The sequence below is a fragment of the Anabas testudineus genome, chromosome 5 (genome assembly GCF_900324465.2).
Source record: "Anabas testudineus chromosome 5, fAnaTes1.2, whole genome shotgun sequence".
Lineage (NCBI taxonomy): Eukaryota > Metazoa > Chordata > Actinopteri > Anabantiformes > Anabantidae > Anabas > Anabas testudineus.
The window spans coordinates 20756741-20778004 of NC_046614.1; the positions used below are offsets into that span (position 1 = coordinate 20756741).

Consider the following 21264-nt stretch of genomic DNA (forward strand, 5'->3'; position numbering starts at 1 on the left):
AAGTGTTGAACAACCAAGAACGTAACAACACACTTAACTTACCATTTGGCTCTGGTGAGATCCTGCAGTTTGAATGAAATCAGTCTGTCTTACACAAATGTTAAAATAAAAATTAAAGAAAGTTAAAAGAAAACATTCTTCTCTGCTGGAATGTAGTTAAATGTCACCAAGCTGATCATCATCATGTAATATTCTATGTCCATCACAGACATGAAGCATTCTAGTTTAGCACAGAGGAGCCCAAAATGTAGTGGTACAGCATCAATTGATGCTGGTTCAGTGGAAAAACCTGGATTTAACTAAGCAAAAAGGGAAAGGTAAGAGCCACTCATTGGATAATTATTGCGTGAATGATTATAAGATCTTGGAAAAAAACAAATGCAACTCTGGAAGGGAATAATTGTTGAGACATTTGTTGAGTCCAGATATTTATTTGGATTTCAATAACAATTGGTAAAGACATCCAGTCGACCTAGAAGAGGACAGATTCTTCTAAGTTTTGTGATCTGCTCACTTGTCCACTGGTGCCACCAAGAGGTTCACATTCATCCATTCGAGAGCTGCAGTAATATCTCAGCAGCAAATTTAAATATGTGACTACCGACCTGCGAAACAAAGAACAATTCACTCCAGCAGCAGGTTTACTTTGTGTTAGGAGCTAATTAGCATGTAGCATTTCAACATGCCAAACTTAATGGTTAAGTTATTTTTAGCTCGGACCCCTGTTATGTCATTTGAAATCCCAAACCTAAAGACATAGTTATAGAGTCCAGGGTGAATGGAAGGATCAGAAAACACACGACTGAGCATTTTTTCACTAAACCTAGCTACTTCCAGTAGGGATCCTTAGACAAGACCTCCAGATGCTTCCCTGCCTTTGCCTTTTACCCTGTAACTCACTTTGGATAAAAACATTTGCCAAATGTCTAAATGTAAATGTTTTCAGTATTAGTTAATTATTATTACAGAGGCAGGTAGTGGACATCAGAGGAACTGCAGCTGAACACACATCAGCTCTGACATCAACACAGATTAGCTAATTAGTTGATCAACACAATCTGGAAACAGAAAGTCTGGCAGCATGTTTTAATCAGATTAATGTGGATCATTACACCAATAATTCCACTTACAAAATAAAATCCCATAATTCAACAGGAACAATGTACAAGAGAAAACAGATCTTTGTTCGTATTTTTTTATAGTAAAGCACCATCAAACACACTGGTCATTGTTATATTAATCTGTACGACTAACATCAAATATCACAAATGAATACTTACATTCAGATTTACCCTGATAGAGAACTACTAGGTTCCATGGTGATATAAATAATGTTTTTATTACAGAAAACATACAAAAATAAGATGCAGAGATAACTCCTTATAAAAACAATAATCAGATAGCGTATGTGTGTGTGTTCAGACAGCATTACTGGTATTGTTGTTGTTATTGATCTCCATCCTGCTGATCAGCTCAGTCACCAGCTGCTGCACAGTGTGAGAACGCAGTCGTCCGACCTCCAGGACGCCCTCGTGGTTCACACACTCCGAGTCCTCGTAGCTCTTCACCACCTGACACACATCGATCAATCAATCAAACAGTCAGCTAATCGAGGACGTTCTCCTCCTTTAGTCAGGGGGAACAAGTACTTGTACTTTTGACATTTTCTTGCTGTGAGTTTACCTTGTTGGTGATAAGAGAAAGACCGAACACTCTCAGACCGCAGTGAGTCGCCACAACGACCTCAGGAGCTGTGCTCATCCCTGTAAACACACAACACCTGGAGGTAAGTACTGGTAACCTGATTACTACTACTGTTAGTACTGACACCACTACAGTACTCCACTGTGTTTACAATTACATAAAGTAGCAGATATGTTCTACTGGCAACTAGGTAAAAGTAGTGTGGCAGCTAAAAAGAAGATGTTTCCCTCAGGAGATGTTGCAGAATTTAAGTCGAATTATGGAAATAATAATATCGCACTCACAACATGTTTCTCCAGTAAACAAAGGGCAATACATAATGAGAATATACATTTACTGCAGGTTTAGTGTCTTAGTGGAGTTTGGTGACGTCAGTCTGTCGAACGCTTTTGATTCAGAGTGAATCAGAGTGTGTCAAACTTTTACTTTATTTAATGATAAACTTTTCCTCTAATGTCACATGACTGAAATCACATCTAAATGACTGTGACAGTAATTCAACTCAACAGGAACTGCACTTCACAGAGACTGAGTTTTTTCTCTGTGAGGAAATCGTCTAGATTTCTCTTTATATTCTAGACAAACCAGCAACATCTACACAAATCATCGTTTATTTACAGCATTTGAAAAAATACAGCTTACATCACGGCAACGTGGTTTCATCTGTGTCCATAAAACTCAGTAACGCTGTGCAGTTATTGTTTCAGTGCTCTAGCTATAAACTCAGCTGTGTATAAACCTCTGCAGTATTTACTCTTCTTCGCTGTGTTGTTGCTACAAAGATGGTGTGAACTCACTGTGACCCTCGACTTGCTCCAGATTTGACTCTACATTTTGGCAGTTAAGCTCTCTACTCTTTATTAAACACCTCTCCACTTCAAATCAGCTTTTGGAGCTTATTTCTACTAAAGTTACTCTACTGAAATATTCAGATTTAAGACACTTGACATAGTGCTGAGAAACTTTCCATTATTAGTCTGATTTCTGTGTGTTTGTCATACCAACAGCGTCCACTCCCAGTCGATGAAGCAGCCTGGCCTCGGCGATGGTTTCAAAGTTTGGGCCACCCACCATTGCGTAAACACCCTCCTGCATGAAGCCAGCAACACCCTGCTGCTTGGCAATCTCCATTGCTAGGCAACGCAGGCCTTTGTCGTAGCAACCCGACATCGCCGGGAAACGCGGCCCGAACCTGTAAACAACAAACAATAAACAACATAATCAACAACATCAACACTGAGTTAAAACACAAACGTTACAAAAATCAACTTGAGTGTAACAAGCAGTCACACATGAGTAGAAAAACAAATTTAAAAGACAAAGACATGGAACAATGACAGAAACAACAGATAACCAGGTGTATGTCTGACTTACTTGTCATCGTTAGGTCCACTCAGTGGGTTCAAACCAACCAGTCCAGGGAAATTAATGTGGTCTTTGATGATCATGATGTCACCTGGTTGGAGGCCATCAGCCAATGAGCCGGCAGCGTTTGTCACTATCAGCGTCTCCACCCCCAACAGCTTGAAGACTCGTATTGGAAATGTTGTCTGACAGACAAACAGACAGTCAGACAGGTATCTCGTTATCACCTTGGTCATCATTTGTGTGTCAAAGTGAACAAACACTCTCTTAAAGTTGTGCTTACACTGTCAGATAGTATCTCCTAATAACGTGCACTTACTATAGCCCAGTTTGTTTTGGCTCAGTCCCACATATTGTACACCATTGTGCTGCAAAAATGCTTCTGCGTGTGATAAAGCACCAAAAATGGATTTGTCTATCGCTAAAAGCAGTTCTCAACATGACATGCTGTTTTAGGAAACTTCTGAGCCTTTGAAAGTATGAAGGTATATATTGGGACTAAAGCTGCAGAAATAAATATAGCATGTAGACATATGAGTGCCATTTTCACTTTGTGTTTTGTGTGTGTTTAAGAGAGAGTAAGAGAGAGAGAGAGTTATATAGAAGGAAACAATAGCAGCATTGAACTGTCTGCTAAAAGGCTGCATGTGACCAGAACCATGCAGGATCTGAGCCAAGCTGCCAAATGTGAGGCAGTCTCATGCTGCTGATTAAAGTCATATGTGCCCTGTACCAAGGTTGTGAGACTGAGCAGCTTTAATCAGCTCAGTGCAAGAGTGTGTGTGTGTGTGTGTGTGTGTGTGTGTGTGTGTGTGTGTGTGTGTGTGTGTGTGTGTGTGTGTGCATAGCGCTTCCTGTAAATAATTTGTGGCTATTGGTTGTTGGTCTGTGTGAATTTATGGTGCCAGTCAAATGTGGGAACTCTGACATGATGCATTCATGTGCTGCAGTTGGAAAATGTATTTTCTTACATCAGAGCCTGATTTGTGAATTTAACAAAATACACCACAAACCTCTATTTCATTGTACCTCCTCAGTGGGTACAGTAACATTTAGGAGTTAGAGAATGGGTCAAATCAATGAATGGCAGGTACTTTACACCTGTGTGTGTGTGTGTGTGTTTACCTTGCAGAGTGAGTGTCCTTCATACATGTGGAAGCGACCCTGCATGCACACACATGTTTTCCCTTTCAGCTCCCCGAAAACCAGCCGACCTGCATGACCCTGCACTGCAACACACACATTCAGGATCACAGTGAGAAACAGGAAGTGTGATGGTGTTACGTAAATCAGGGGCGCCAGCAGAAGATCTTCAATAGGGTCATCATGGGATGGCCAATGATTTATATCTGATGGCATATGGCAAAATACAAGTCAGAGTCTCCATTGTTTTTTTGTTTGTTTGTTTGATTTTGATAAGCTTTTGGTTTTATTTTATTGGTGTGAACCTCCCAATTTTTTCATTGTACTGCTTAGGAAATACCAAATGCAACCCCAGTGGCACTATTATGTAAATCAACACAATTATAAATAATATAAATATAACACAACTACAACCTTTAGGTTGTAGAGATTGTTGTTTTTTTCTGTATTGCCAGAGATACTGGCAGTTTCCTTTTGCTTCCAGTCAGTGGGCTAAACACAGCCTGACGTCATGTACACTGTTGTAGATAAAGAATCAAGTAAATCTTTCCATCAGTAAATCTACTGGCTGGTTGATCTGCTCTGTAACAACCTCTAGTCACAATTTGGACTCTGCAGGCCCTGAATTTACTCAGTATTTAGTGATAATAGTGGTTAATCTGAGAATTAATTAGTAATTGTAGGTGTGTGAACCAGTCTCATAGAAAAAATTGGTTGCATACTGATAAAAAAAAGGCAAACCTGAAACATTTAGTTAACGTTCACACATACATTTATAACTTTAGCATCGGAAGAGTCCTTTTTATAATTTAACAAAACACTTTATACATACATGAATAAATAGAACAATCTTTCAACAGCAGTTTAAAAATATTTTTTTACAGTACATTGATATGTAATAATGTCTGTTGCTGAACTGTGAAATAGGAATCACAAACAAAACTTTGTGGTTTAACCAAAGTTACATCTTGAAATATACATGCTGATATATGATATGTTTAAAACACCCACAAAAATCTCAGATTGACCAGACACACAACATACAGGTAGACAGCAATCAACACAGGCAGTGTCTTAGTGTTATTTAGAAAGTGAACTACTTTTGCTAACCTTAAGATGTTTAGCTATAACATGAAACATAGCCGGCTTTTTTAATTCACTGTTCCAACAACAGCAGTTCCAGATCAGCATCTGTCTGTATCCTTTTATTTCTTTTAGCTGTCGCCTACAGTAAAAAACGGTCCAGTACTATCTTTGGCTAGTCTTATCCGCGGCCACTCTGCATTCATCTCATCGTCACTACCTCCAACATCACTTTCTTGGATTAATATATGAAATTGCTAAGCACTTATTTAGTTATATATTGCTTATTATGTATTTGTTTGATACAAATATGTGGATATCTCCTAAGGCAAAGTGTCGTAAAGCTAGCATTGATATTAGTAAACAAGCATCCATCTTCTAATTTCTAAGACTTGAAGATGTAATATTTTAGACAAAGACACTACTGGGTGGCAGAGTAATGAAAAGGGTAACCACTAGACTGGGAAACAGACTCCTCAACAGACAGACTCAACAGCTTCAGCTTATAAGTAAATGCACATGTACTTCTGTCCACGAGGAGGAGTCAATGTACCACAGGTATTTACGACAGCTGTGTAAAAGTGAATTACATTCAGCAACTGTAGGGGGAGCCAAAAAGAAAATGTACCAAACCTTGCTGACACTAATATTGCTGCTTTAATATGGCTAAAGAGTACCTGTGCTCTGAGGGAAGCCCGGTATGTCAGAATAAGCGAACGAGTCCTGGCACTTAAGGGTGTCAGCGAGCATGCCCAATCCAGACCCACAGATGATCGCCACCTGGGGACGGTGCTGCGTCTGAGACATCAACCAATCAGCTGTCTTCTGGTATTCATCATGACTGGAAACAGTAGGAAGGAGTAAATTGTTTCATAAGTATTAATTGTGCCAGGAGATCCAATAATGTTCAAGATAACACAACACAAGAGTAAAGATGATGCAGAAAAGAAGCTGAGGCACTGTTTTTACTTTAAAACCATCCTTCACTGGTACCAGCCTTGCCTCCACTGTCTGTATGTGATGATGCTTTTACAGTAAAACTGAAACCATGCATCTGTCCTTTTAGCTTATATATAGCAGTACTAACAGAATAAAATTCACGTTTTCATGTTAAAAAGAGACATAGAAGAGTTGCAAAAGCTGGGTCTTCTTACCTGATCTGTTCTTTGCTGTGCATGATGGACGGACGTCAGGGGGCCTGTGATGATGATGAATATAAGGCAGATGTGTGGATGTGTGTGTTTCTATAAGAAACCTCTGTCACTACCTCCCTGTATTAGTATTTAATTGTAAGAATATATGTGTGTGATGGAGCGTTAGAGTGAAGCTGGCTGGTGCTGATCGGCCTACATATTCACCAGTCACATGCTGCTGATTGGTCAACAACTCGTCCATTCATCAGCATCAGCCAATGGAGTCACAGTGTTGTAGACATGTGTGTGTGTGTTTGGATTCCTCTCTAAACAGGATTCAGATAGTTTTTTAATATTTTGGTTGTGTAAGCAGTGTCTGGTTGAGCATCACGCTCCTGCAGACAGTAACGTGATTTTATTCTGTGGTAATTCATTTCAAGTCTGATCCTGAGGCGCGATATCCACACACACACACACATACAAAGCTTGGTTCACGACCTCTGAACACACACACACACACACACACACACACACACACACACACACACACACACACACACACACACACACACACACACACACACACACACACACTAATACAGTAGTCAGGGAAGATAATTACAATTTTTCAAAGACAACGAGGGAGCAGTCTTAATTTAAACTATAATAAACATGCAAGGCGACAATAAATGCTCAGTTTCTGTTGAGGTGCTGAATTAACCATGTGATCATTTTGGAGAATGTAGTTTGTGTTGTTTCTGTTGCTATCACCTTGGAGTCACACAGACGTTAAACCTATAAATCTAAAAAGTTTTTAAATGCGTGAAGTTGTCACCCAAACTCTGTTATTATCAGATTGTGAAATTAAATAATCTGGTTCACAGGTTGGCAGAGAATTACACTGTTTACACTGGTTCTGAAAATACCTTACAGAATTAGGGTGTACTCTCCCTTAGGAACAGAATACAGCAGCATGGTGAAGTTTTCTGCACATTAACATCACCTCACTAGTCAACTGACAACACAGCTTTAACAACATGGGGCCAGACTTTTCATGAGGTCTGCTCCCATTGCATCTGAACCAAAGCCACCCCAATAAACTAGTAGTAGATAACTTCTCAAAAGAGTTTAAACGTGCCTACTTTAACAAGACATGCTTATCTACGAATAATTTCACACAGTTAAATTACTTGACCAGTGTTTTGCACAACTTTCCAATACTGCAACACAGAAAACACGAATAAATACCCAGCATGCAATCGGCAGTGTCCTGGCAGAATAACCACATCTTACTCTGAAGTTCGTAATGACATGTAAACGTCTGGCAGCACACTTCCAAAATGTTGACAGTGACAGTTTTATCCATTTAAGGACCCCTACTTGAGATAGGTCACAGCCAGGATTCAAACCACAGTCTGCCGCATGGAGGGCAGTGATCTTACCACTACACTATCCAGCTGTGCCTTTTACATGACAGTAACGTAAAAAACAAAATGTTACATTATCAAATTAACTAATCTGAACTTCGAGGGGTATTTTATTATCTGGCTTACACATTCCCACTGCAGCAAAATTAACTCAAACTGTTAGATCCAGTCTCAGAGTCCAAACTGGACTCAGCCAATGAGAGGTAAGAGTTTTGGTTTAACAAGCAGCAACTCGTTGGTCAGTTCTGTTTTAATTAAAATCCCACATCAAGTCTCATGACCACTAACGTGTTCCACTACTGGTCTGATCAACTGCTGTTAATGAGGCTCATGTGGTTCTGATGAACAACCAGAGCTGGACTAGAACCACTGAGACCGGGTATGAACTGAAAGGAAGTGAGAACTGACAAGAAGAGATCAGTGTGTTTGTAGCATCCATTAAAATCATCATTGACTCATGATGAGTTGAACCTTCAAACTAAGCATCACTAAATCATAGGTATTAAAACTGAATGTTTAACAATTGTTAAGTTTACACATGACAGTGATGTTCTTCTATCTGAACATAAAACAGATAAGTCTGTCTGTCTCTTCATTCAGTCTTTTGTCTTTTAGTTTGACACGTGCCACAATGTATGTGAGTTAAACTGGAGCCATGTGGAACTGGTTAGAAGGTTAATGGAGAAAACACAGCTGGCTGTTAGAGACCGACTTACTGATGTCAGTTTCTATTAAAAAGAGAAATTATGATATTTTATATGTTTTAATTCTGTGTTACATTACATTGGTACTGCTTTCTTTGACTATCCACCCATTAAAATGTACTATAGTATATGTCTTAAATTAAAACGCAATGGCATCCAAAACTATTCTTTAAATTCTACTATTATTACATTTTATTTCCAGGTTCATATGAACATTTCACAGATTTTTGAACTCCATTGTACACATAGTTTAAAATAGTGACCACATTTATGCATCTGCATAGTGACCAACAGCAAAACTATTCAATTTACTTCAGTTCAGTTTTATTTGTATAGCACCAAATCAAAACAGAAGTAATCTCAAGGACCTGGAGAGGACTATGAAATTATAATAACATTTTTTTTTTTTTATACAATTATACTCAGTAAGGTCATAAACCTTACACTGTAAAGTGCCTTGAGAGGACGTTTGCTGTGATTTGGTGCTATACAAATAAAACTGAATTGAATTGATGCTTCCCTGGGACCTAAACTACCTCCAGGAGAAATCTGATCAGCTTTAAATAATCTTTGTTCCTGTCCAAGTCTTTAACAGTTAGATTTGTATCATTTGACCTTAAGTTTTACTGTCACATGTTAAGTGTACTGAAACATTGCTGCTCTGCTTTTCTTTGCTGCTCTCTGTTCTGGATGCTGCTGCCTCTGCGTGTTTAATGCTCAGCTGAATGCTCAACATTACTGCATTCCTTCACCTTTGTCAAAATCAGAAAAATGTGACCACGTTCAGATATTTGGCATTTTTGAACATATGGGACATGTAGGCAGTTGATCCTGCTCATACTTTATTCCAGCTGCTTCAGCTTTATTATTGTTATTATTTTTATTTATATACATCAATAGTAAATATCTGCAGTCCAAAAGTGGTAAGAGTCTCATAGTAGAACACAAATGATATCTGGGGCATTAGAGTTTTTAAGACATAAAAAAATAAAAAAAATTATGCTAAGTAAATGGAAAACACAACGTAAAAGATACAAACCAGTGACAAAAAGGTGCTAATGACGATCTCATGGGAAGATGCCTGCTGCCCTTCACATCTTTCCTGTGTTTCCACTGGATGCACAGTACTGCTTCTTTTTGAAGTTGTTTCTTTCCTGTACCCTACTTCAGGATTGTCAATCCACTTTTTTTTGAGAGGTGGTTTGGAATAAAATAAATGCCCAGTGTTTGAAGCTGGTTTACATAGAAACACAGCCTAGAAATGTCCCTCATAAGTATGGATCATACACTGGCCTCTGACTGAATACCTTAGAATTTAAAGTGAACATTGGTGACCAGCAGGCGGCCTTTTAGGTATCATTTTAGGATGCATGTTGTAGGATATTTCTGTTTTTTTTTGTTTTAGAAAGATCAGATCAACCATTCACTGTGACGGAGCTGTGGCAGCTGATTCACCTACAAGAGGCCCTTCCTCCATGTCTCTCACTCTTTTTCTGTCAGCTACAGCTCCACACCAAGTAGTTTACTGTGCTTTTGTAATTTCACTTGCATTTTACATTTAAACCCTTGGTTGATCCAATAGTGTTTCTTCATTAATGCTTCGCTCTGATAAGGGTTGTAACATGGCTAAATAGCCACATCTTTGCTCACCCAAAACTAGATGAATTCATACATTGTCACAAGAGAATAAAAAGATACAATACAGTGTCTTAAAACAACAGACATAAGCAGGGGCGGTTCTAGGATTCATCCTTAGGGGGGCTTAACCTTCACTACTGTATAACATCACCACTGATGTTTATCTCCGTTAGCATGTTAATGTGGAATTTCATTATGTATTAGCATCGAGCTAATGTCATTTGACTAGAATGGGAAACATGTTATACTGTTGTAGATATTTAAATGTGCTGTCACTTTTGATATGGTTGATTTATATATATTTTCCTTTCTACGCTTTAGTTTTACAGTGATTTATATTTGGGAGATAAATAAACAGCTTGAACTAGTAACTCTTGACGAGGCCATTCAGGAAGAGCAGAATACGCAGAATAAAAAAGAGAATTAATCACTATTTTGTGAGCCCAGTCTTCTTCCATCAGGAGGATGTTTCCAGGGATGCCAGAACTAGCTTGTGGCTGATAAATGGGTGATATGAATGACTGAGAATCTCCACAGACACAAAGAATAGTGCCTGTGCTCTAAATGCCGTTAACTGACGTGTGTCTCTAAAAACAAAGTGCGTGTGTAAAATCCTGAAAACGTCAGAGGATGTTTCAGATTCTCAGCGAGCTGACTCAGACTGTCTGCTGCATGTTTGTTTTCTCCACAAACTGGAGGATTTTTATTTTGTTCTGACTCTAAGTGAAACAGAGTGCATTGTGATGAAACCAGTAGTTTGAGTGACACAGACAGAAAACATCCAGTAGTACAGGTAACTGAACTGAAATACATCTTCAATCAGAAAAATATCTCAAATCTTCAACAATAACAAATGTAGTGGGTAAATTTAATATTGTTTCTTAGCACGACTGCTGCCTTTAAACCTTCTTGTGCTTCTGACTGCTGAAATTATTCCACATGATGGCACCACAGTGGTTGGTGTAGAAATAAAATGAGATGAATAAGCATGTAGAAGGTGTTCAGTCTTGTGACCTGCAACTGACACCATCTCCCTACACAGGAAAGCCAATTTTAAAGGGGACAAATCATGCTATTATGTTTTTTCACTCTCTGCTCGGGACGGTCAGTTTTTTTTTTTTTTACATTTTTTTGGTTGTGAAGTTTTGTTTCCTGAAACTGATGGAAGAATGAGATGGTGCTTAGTCCCCTTTATGTTTCAGTTAAAGCTCGACCTGCTGGTGGGAGGGTAGAAACCGAAAGCCACTTGTAGACCCATCAGATCTGCTGACCAGTTAAAATCAAAATTGTTTCTATAAATTGTGGAACAGTCCACTCACTGTTAAATCAATCCCGTCTTTAGCCTTATTTAAAATCACAATCTTCTATAATTACATGGATTTCATTGACATCACTAACAACCTCCACCGAGCAAGGGTAAAGGTATATATATTATATTAGTATATAAATACAACTCCTCATTAGCAGGAAGAACTACCAAGACCGAGATTAACTTCTACAAAGGTGATGGACAGACCAAAGTCTGTGACACAATGGAGGTGTCATAGCTGGGGCTTTACAGCTCACTAATCTTTAACGAAGACGTAACTTGTGTTGGTGATGGCTTATCAGATAGGAAGACACTTTGCAAACTCAACACAGGACTCCAACAGAAGGAAAAAGTGGAAATTATATGGATAATACAGTAAACACTGTGTGGGGTGTGAAGTTAGTTTTGTATGGCTATTACTACACATGATGAAGGATAAGACAACACATACGTCTTGACATCTGAATGCCTGCAGGACTGTGAGGCTCTAAGCCCTCACTCCTGTTCATACTGCTCTCATACATCATAAAAACACATTACCTCACATTTCTCACTGAGAGATCTGCAGCTTCTTACCAAGCTGTCAAAAAAATAGATCTCTGCAGACGGCTTGTGACCGTCAGCTCACAGTCACAAGTTTGGATGCCAGCTGCCAGAGAACACCACAGAGGTTTCAATACTGTTACAGTCTGAACGTACACACACTCAGTGAATTCAGTGTTTCTTTAACGCTGAACAGACCTGATGAGCTGGTGGAGTTGGTCTCCCTCTGGTGGCTGTGAGTTGATCTTCTGCACATCTGACACCAGAAATGAACAAACTCTGTTCAGTAATCACAAAATCACCTCTTTATTATTAGCAGTTTATATAAGTTTGATGAAAAACAAATCACCTTATTTCTGTGTATGTTGCTGTAGAATGAATGAGTTTCTGAATCAGGAGTTCTCAAGTGATACATCATAAAGGTGTGTGTGTGTGTGTGTGTGTTTGTGTGTGTGTGTGTGTGGGTGTGTTTTATACTGGTGATTGTGTGTGTGTTGAATCATGATGACATCCTGTGCAGATCCCAGTGATCGTGGAGGTGTGAGAAACTAGACTACTTTCATTAAACAGACTATAAAAAAAAAAAAGTTCTAGTTAACTATGAATAATTCGGAATTCACACTGAACTTGAACCAAATGCAGCTGAAACAGTTTCGATCTGATCAACATGCTGCTTACTTTCAGTCTGACATGTACGTTTCCATACACTGCGCCACCACAGCACACACCCCCTACACAACCATCTGCTTAAAGAAACAAAGTTAAATGAACATCATCTTCAGCTTCACTACAGGCTCTTCATTCCTTCCCCCACATGACTCAGCCACCATCCCAGCTGAACAGGCTTCACTCCACAAAGGCTGCAGGTCCAAATGGAATCAGCCCAGGGGGGCGGAAAACCTGTGCTCCCCAGCTATGTGGTGTTCTCCAACATATCTTCAAGTTTTGTGGACTGGTGTGGACTAAACCTCAACTCAACATCAGTAAAACAAAGAAACTGGTGATCGACCTCCAGGAAATCTGGAATTCCTGTCACGCATCTCTCTATGCAGGGCAGTGTATCCGAGTACAAGTACCTGGGAGTGTACTTGGACAACAAACTGAACTGGACAAAGAACTCATCAGCACTGTACAAAAAAAACTTTCTGTGGAGACATCTGCAGCATAGTTCTATGACCTTCTGTTCTGAGGGTGGAGGTGGACCCTCTACATGTTGTAGCTGAGAGGAGGATGCTGTCCAAACTCCTTTCAATCCTGGACAATCCCTCCCAGCCAGAGACTGATCAACATTAAGTGCTCCACAGAGAACCACAGGAGATCCTTTCTACCTGTGGCCATCAAACTGTACAACTCCTCCACCCTAAGGGGTGGGGAAACTGATAATTATCAGAATCATTATTTATGTCATATATTTGTTCTCATTCCATCCTGGTCTATTATTATTGACCTATTTCATCCATCTCAGATATCCTGTGTCCAGTGTATATACTGATTGATGTTATTCTGTATTAACATAACATATATTTATGTTATTAAGGATCTTTGTGGTTGTGGTTCCTTTTCTTTCTCTCTGAAATGAGAGCAACTGTAACAAGGCAAAACTATTTCCCTCTGAGATTAATAGTTTTTTTAATCTTGAATCTGCATGTATTAATGTCTATTGGCAGTCAGTCACCACTAGAGGGGGGTCATTTCTCATTTAATGTATTGCTCTTTACTCTAAACCATAATCAAATGGAGGATAAAAAAAAAACAATAGCTTACAGCAGAAATATAAAGAATGTACAAAAATATATCTTAACAGACATTAGGATCATCATATCCACTGGACATATGCACTTACACCTGTAAAATGTTTAATTTATTATGATAATGAATTAGTTAACTCTATGATTTTGCTGTGTAACATGAAGAGCAACAAGATTTGGTTAGTTCAAAAACACAGAGAGCATGCCCCCAGTAGTAGCTGCAGTGGTTTATGCATCATTTTGTTTCCTTCTGTGTTTAATTGGGAAAAAATAAAAAAGTGAAAATCATCTGATCAAAAACTAAAACTGTTTGTGTTTGACTGCAGCTATTTTTTTATTTTCTTGCCAAAATGTTATAAAACTTTAATGTGAGGATGTGAAGACAGCTGCTGCCGCCATTAATGCAACTGTTTTAGATGTGACATCATGTCAGTATGAGGTCAACACACACACAGGAACACTGTAACTCTTCTGCAATCAGAGGCTGACTTCATCCTTCAACCAGCCTCTTTGTGTGTGTGTGTGTTGGTCAGCATTGCGTGTTGATTGCACCTCGTTACGGCAGAAAGCAGCAGGGTGGTGATGGAGGGAGTGTGTGTCAGTGTGTGTGTATGTGTTTGTTTGTTTTGTTTCTTTCAGCTGGAGATGGGCGTGTGTGTGAGTGTGTTGGGTATTGCCTCAAGTTGCATTTGATGGTTGCACAGAGCAATGGAACCACGGACACACACACACCACCATAATTAATATTTGATATTCCTTATGTATTTACATTATTTAGGTTTTGATAAAGTTCATAGTATTTATTCATTCGTCTTGATGCTGGAAACTTTTTGACACTTTCATGTCGTACTGATATCATTTATTTGTTGTATTAAACACACTAGTACTCTTCTCTTTCTTTTTACTTAAATTAGCAGAAAATCCAGAGTATCGGTTCTGCTAATTGTAACTTTAATCCAGAAGGGTTTTATTTGTTACTGACTCTCCTGATGATAAAACAAACTGATGGAGACATGATGCTAATCCAAGCCGCTGACAAGGACGGAGTCAGGAAAATAGTTTTAAAAAATGGATCCTAGATACAAAATGCTCTAAAGTTTTTACTTTATTTTATTCTTTTAGCTGCTTAACTGGTTTAGTTTATCATTTGTTGATGATCATGCTTTACTTTTGTTCACTGTTTGTTTTTGTTGTATTAACATAAAATCACATCATATTAAAACAGTAAATGTATGTTCTGCAATTTGTGAAGATTTAAAACACACACCTGTTGCAGATCAACACTCAGGTGGATGGAGGAGCATGTGCACAGTTCTAAGGTACTTTCTGTGAGTATTATTGTACTATGCATGTCACCAGTCAGCCACAGCGGAAAGAGAACAAGTTCAGCTCTCATTTGTGAACCAGGTCGTGGCTGAAGTTCCTGAAGTGAACTCGTATGTTTCGCCTGCAGAACCATTTTGTTTCACTGGACATGACGCATAAGAACAAGAGTTGTGGTTGCATGTTACAGTGGCCGTGAGAGCTTAAATAGAGCCTTAATGTTTCCACTTACAGATATTTTAATGACATTCATATTGAAACCGAAAGTCCAGGAGCATTACTGCCACCTTCTGGATCTGGAGTGGGCTTCACTTTCTTTCCGTTTTCACAGATGTCGTCATGGTCCATGGTCCACAGATCCATTTTGCATGAAGATCTAGCTAGGAACCAGACCTATAGGTTCCAGACTGAACTGTTTTTGGATGAGAACAAAACCTGTGCTGGCTAAAAGCTCCTACTGAGCCACAGCAGAGCTTGTTACCAGCTGAGGTCTCACACAATCATCAACCTGAGAAAATCAGCCGACGTGAATACTCATCAAGTAAACACCAAGTCTCACGCTCTATTGTTAAGATTTATGTTTCACTTTAATTAATGAGGGAGAGATTTCACATGGGGGGAAGAGCCTGACTCCTAATTAGCTTCTGATGCAACTCACCGGGGGAGACTCTGAAGAAGATGATCCTCAGCAAGTGACTGGTTTGACTCTTTGTTTCATTTTTAAAATCTCCCTTCACTCAAAAATATGTTTTGCTGCTCCTATCTCCTGTGCAGAGACTGACACTACAAGGAAGGTTTCTCTGCACACATTAAAACTTCAAGAGAAAAAAAAAAGAAACTCAATGAGCAATGGGGTTGAGTGTCTTGGTATTTAAAGCTGAGCCATTTTAAATGTCTTAAAAATGTTTACGACTTGATGGGACCTTTAAATCCTCAACTATATGTAGAAAACAGCACACTGTCCCAAAACCAGTGGACATCTAAGAAAATGGCCTTTTAGATTTTAAACAGTTGAGTCACAACTGTAAATATAAAAATAGAGAAATAGAATATACCCACAACAGGAACACATAATTTCAAAAGACATCAGTGGAAAGTGACTCTGTATTTAACTAGAAGTTTGATTCCATATTAAACTGTGAATCTGCATTATAAATGTGGTGATTCATGCTGTGAAATGTGTAGAAAATATCAGATGCAACGTAGTACTGGAATCTCTTAGATAGCTAACATGAACATTCAACCACTTCCCAGCTAACATTGCATTGATAGTGATTACCTGAGCAGGTGCAGGTTGTCGATAGAAGAAGAAGAACCATAAAAAATAAAACTGGAAGATGAAGATCATCATCAGACAAACTCAGCTGTTGTTAGAAATGCTCCTATAATAATATTCAGGGGTTCAAAGGTCACATTCCCCCATAAAACAAACGCATACACACTCATACACACACACACACACATAATAATGTCACAGTGGATGGAGACGTCATGCCAACAGCAGATGTTACTGCTGGTTTCATCACAGAGACGATCCCAGGCCGGCCACACATACACACACAGTATTTAAGTGTCTTCTTATCTCAGTTTTGCATCATCCCTGGTGACCTCTCTGTCTGTGTGTGTGGTGGGGGATTACAGAGGAGACCGAACTGAATGAGACAAGATCAGGTTCCCTGAGATCTCTGCATCACAAAGAAGAGGAGAAGAAGGACATTAATAATTCGTATCACTACTAATAGTGCCTCAGGCAAGGCTGCATAATCCTCTTAAATTGTTACTTGTAGAGCTGCAACGATTAATCAATTAGTCAAACGACAAAACATAAATGAAATCATTTGAATTTTCTCTGGTTCTGGCTTCTCAGATGTAAATACTTTCTGGCTCATGGTGTCTTTAGGAAAATGAATTGACAAAACATTAAGGGTGTCCACAATAAACATGACAAAATAGTTCTGTAACAAATGGAGAGAGTATTTATAGACTTTATAAAACTCACTGCATGAAGTGTGGTGCAGATATCATCTACTCATCTACAGCACATCTGGAATGAACGGAGGAGTTCAGCTCTGCACGGGCCAGTTAACAGTTTATCACACAACAGTGATTATCCCTCTGCACAATATCACTTCAATGACTCAAAATCTAACCTGTTAACAATAGTTGTATATTTTTTTAATTTGAAGATCAGTTAGTGGAACAGTCTACAAACCCTCAAGTCATTACTCTTCTTCTTCTTCTGTTATTGCAATGGTCTGTTTTTCTCCTTGTTGTTGGATTTTCATCACACATTCAAAACAAACGCGACTACACCTGGGATTTGAAATTAATGCTCATCGCATGGACAACTGCAATTAAAAGTAAACAAATACAAGAGCAGCAGTGGTGGAAAGAATAGGAAGAGTCATGCACCAGCGACTGAAGGTGAAGTAGCCTATTTGCTGTTTGCTCCACTTTGCACTGAACAACAGATGGGTAGGTGCTTCTGGCTGCTGTGTGAAGGAAACTGTATAAAGTGAACTTCTACAGACAGAATGAAAACCACTACTCACAAAAACTGCACAAATCTGCAGCATTAACCTTGCAGCTGGTGAATAGTTGTTCAGATAAAAACAAAATAAATGGTGGAGTGTGGTGATGGTAGGTGAGAGTGCTGTACAGATGGTATTAGAGATGTTCTGTAGGTTTATAAACCCACAGCTACTGTTGTTCAGTCCAGTAGGAAAAAAACTGTAATCTGAATTTAGCTCAGACCACGCATTGAACTGGATCGGGGGAAAAAATAAAACATTCAAGGATGATTTATCGTCTCACCACCACGAGCCTTAAACTGTCTCTTAAAGCTCTGACTGTGAGCTCCCCGAGGCTCAAAAGATCAGGATGCCCTGGAGCAAAACACACACAGCGAGAGAGAGAGAGAGAGAGAGAGAGATCACCAGGACAGAGCTGGGTAACACACAGGAAGTGGATTTCAAACTGTAACACACACACACACACACACCGGGTCACAGACTGCAGCCTGACTCAGGTGCAGATCAAAACCTCAGCGTCACCGCAGCACAGATGTCGTTCAGGTGATAATCCTGAGAACGAGGACAGTGTGTGTTGGAAGCGAGAGAACAAACGTGTGCGTTATTTATGTGTGTGTGTTCTTGTGGCAGGCCGTAGTTGAGTCAGACACTTGGCCTCTGATTTCATCACGTCGGTTATAAAAGAGACAGTAAAGTTTAACACACACACACACACACACAGACACACACACACTGTTCCTCCTGCTGTTTCTTCAATATTTCATCATGTGGCGTAAAAACACGCTAACCACGTGGAGATAACCTGCTCTATGTGTGTGTGTGTGTGTGTGTATGTGTGTGTGTGTGTGTGAAACCAGGTCAGTCAACCTCTTTACCTGTCGCCTGGAATCTGGCCAATCAGAGCACAGCTGATTCACAGAGACAGGTCACCACACACGAGCGGAAATCAACATAACGGAGACACGACCTCATTTCCCGTTGAGCAGCAGGTGTTTGTGGTTCCTGTGGGGAGGTATCTACAGGTACACTCGTGTACATCGCTCCTCCTGTGGCTTTAAGGTGAAGCTTCTCACAGACTTCACTTCAGGTTTAGCTGATGATAATATAAAGCCTCAGTCTCCTAGTCTGCCTCTGAGTGTTTCCTCACTTCTCATGTGACCCATAAATGAATCCAGTCACTTCATCGCTCGTCTGGAACATCTTCCTTTGCACCATCACTTCCCCTTTTAACATCTACCAAAGAAAACCCTGTAGCTAAGACGAGAGGGAGCGTGATGTCTCTCAACATTAAACATTTCATTATCTGTTGGTGGAATTTCCATTTAATCATGAGACTGTGGGTTGGGTAGGTGCAAATACAGAATAAGAGTTTTAATGCATGTGTGAATGTTGGTGAAATGGATCATTTTAAAGGATACATTCACAACTTTGGTGTCTGGAAACAGTTCAAGTTCCCACATGAACACTGAATTGGGCTGAGTTAAGAAGGGGTAAACCTTCTGTTAACTGCACTTTGAAGAAGCAACAGGAACAGATTTTATTTTAGAGTTTATTCTGGGGGTTTAAATACGATGGCTCTAGTGATTGCTTGTGTACGAAAACATGCCCAGTTTGAACATAACCAACATACTGGGGTGAAAACAGTCGTGTGTGAAGTGAAGAGCAGATAAAAACACAGCTTAAAGTCTGTTTTTGACCTGTAACTGCTTCCATTGTTATTCTATTGGGAAAAATATACAACGTTTTCATTCCTGACTTCAACCAGTTTCCTGTATGATCCTCAGCTCTGATTGAGTGGATGCTGGATCGAATCCAAATGAACAGACGAAGAGCAGCAGGTGAGCAACTGGCGACCCTGTGGCCACAATCTGAACATAGATTAAGGTCAGAGGTCAAAGGTCAGCAGGCCGACTGTTTATCTGGATGAGATCAGACTTTACAAATCTGTCAGAGGAAAACCTGCATACGACGCTGGTGTTTACAGCTACTAACAACTTATTTTTGTATTACTGTTTTATACTGAAGCAAAGAATTATATTTAAACTTTATATTACGTATATATAATATTTTATATACATTGTTTATATTTTGAAGTATCACTGTTCTACAGAATCCAGGGTGACTTATCTCAATATGTAAATTCATTGAAATAAATGTTAATAAATCAGTAATTTACACAATAATCCAATAACATTGATGTTTATTATGGGTTGTAAAGCCTTTATAAATGGTGAATTTATAGTATATAGTATAAAAGTTATAGTAAACTGCTCTGTATGTCAGTGATTAATGAAATAATCTATAGATGGAACAAGCAGCTGCTGTGTAAAATTAAACCTGCGACTGTTGCTCACATCCTCACTACGCTGTTTTCAACAACATTCAATTGGTCTGGCCACAAAAAGAAAAGCCTGGGTAGAGTTTTAAGTTTCAAACTATGCAAGCTCAGAAGGTTAATATGGTAGTTTTGTTTCTTTAAAAACATGTAATCGCATAATTTATTTTATTCTTTTAGGTCAGAACAACTAAAATTCCCATTTAAGGGTTTAGAAGAACAGTGAGTGGTTTATTGGGTCCGTCCCAGGAAAACTTATGCAACAGTCAAAACCAAAAAAACGCTCCCGCTTTTGTTCAAACGCTTTCAGAAAGGTGGTGATTCAGATGTGTGGTTTGTGATGCTGTTGCATTCTGTTATACTGGCAGAGGTTTCTATTTTAGTGTTTGCTTATTATTCTTTGCTGAGAAGCTGGAATGTCATCGGTTCACTTCTTGAACTTTCAAAGTGACTAACGTTTGTATAAAACAGGTTTCTCTCGGGTCATCGTGTGATTCACACCGGTTGAATCAGAGGATAAGGTGGGGAAAACAGGAGGAAGCTCAGGAAGTGGCCGCTCATCAAAAACAAACAAATAAATATCATTAGTCTATAATAAGGGTAGGGTAAACAACAGATTAGGACAACGTCAACAAAAACTGAACACGTGCCTGCAGGATACGTGTATTAGGCTGCATTAGTTTTAATAACCTAATAAAAAAGAGCATTTAATAAAAATAAGGAAAAGCAGAACAGTGTAGAAATACACAAACATTACAAGAAAAAGTCTGATATTCAAGCAAAAGGAAAAAAAAATACTATAAAAAAACTTTAAGCTACTTGAAGTATTAAAAGTAAAGTGACACATTCTGTAGAAATGTGTATTATAATATGTTTAGTTTGTACCCAACTCACAAAGGATTCAGTTCAAGACATGAAAATAGTCTCATGTTGTATCTGTGCACTTAAATATGAGCATTTAACATTTTCACTTTGAGTTAAAGATAAAATCCTTCTCTCATCTGTGGATCAACTGAGCTCTTATAAAATGTTCCTTTAAAACACAGCCTAGGTTTTAATTTAATCATTACTATAAAAAAGTGTAGTTCTTAAATCAATCAGAGAATAAAATGTACTTCAATTACTTTATTTAAATAAAAGATATCAGAGTTTTGGTTAAATTCTGCTTTAGTTTTTCATTTGTTTATGTTGAATGTGAATTTCCTCCTATTAAAAACAATCAAATTTAAATGATTACATTCTGTGATGTAGTGGTAATGATAAAGTAGCTGATTATAA

At 38.8% G+C, this 21264-nt stretch overlaps 1 protein-coding gene across 1 annotated transcript; it reads right to left on the bottom strand.

Moving 5' to 3' along the window:
* Positions 1-1418: 1418 nt before the first annotated feature.
* On the bottom strand, positions 1419-6526 carry pnp4a (purine nucleoside phosphorylase 4a). The gene is made up of 7 exons (XM_026349073.1): positions 6450-6526; positions 5973-6136; positions 4195-4298; positions 3079-3254; positions 2706-2896; positions 1684-1763; positions 1419-1571 (listed from the first exon to the last, which is right to left on the bottom strand). The coding sequence occupies exons 1-7, from the start codon at positions 6470-6472 to the stop codon at positions 1419-1421; spliced, it is 891 nt and encodes a 296-aa protein (XP_026204858.1). The 5' UTR covers positions 6473-6526.
* Between the last annotated feature and the right edge of the window lie 14738 nt (positions 6527-21264).

Excerpts from the sequence above, each read along its gene's own strand:
- pnp4a (XM_026349073.1), bottom strand. The coding sequence starts at position 6,472 with ATGCACAGCAAAGAACAGATCAG. Across the intron at positions 4,299-5,972 it reads GGGCTTCCCTCAGAGCACAG|TGCAGGGTCATGCAGGTCGG; the intron begins GTACTCTTTAGC and ends TGTGTGTTGCAG. Across the intron at positions 1,572-1,683 it reads TTTCTCTTATCACCAACAAG|GTGGTGAAGAGCTACGAGGA; the intron begins GTAAACTCACAG and ends GATGTGTGTCAG.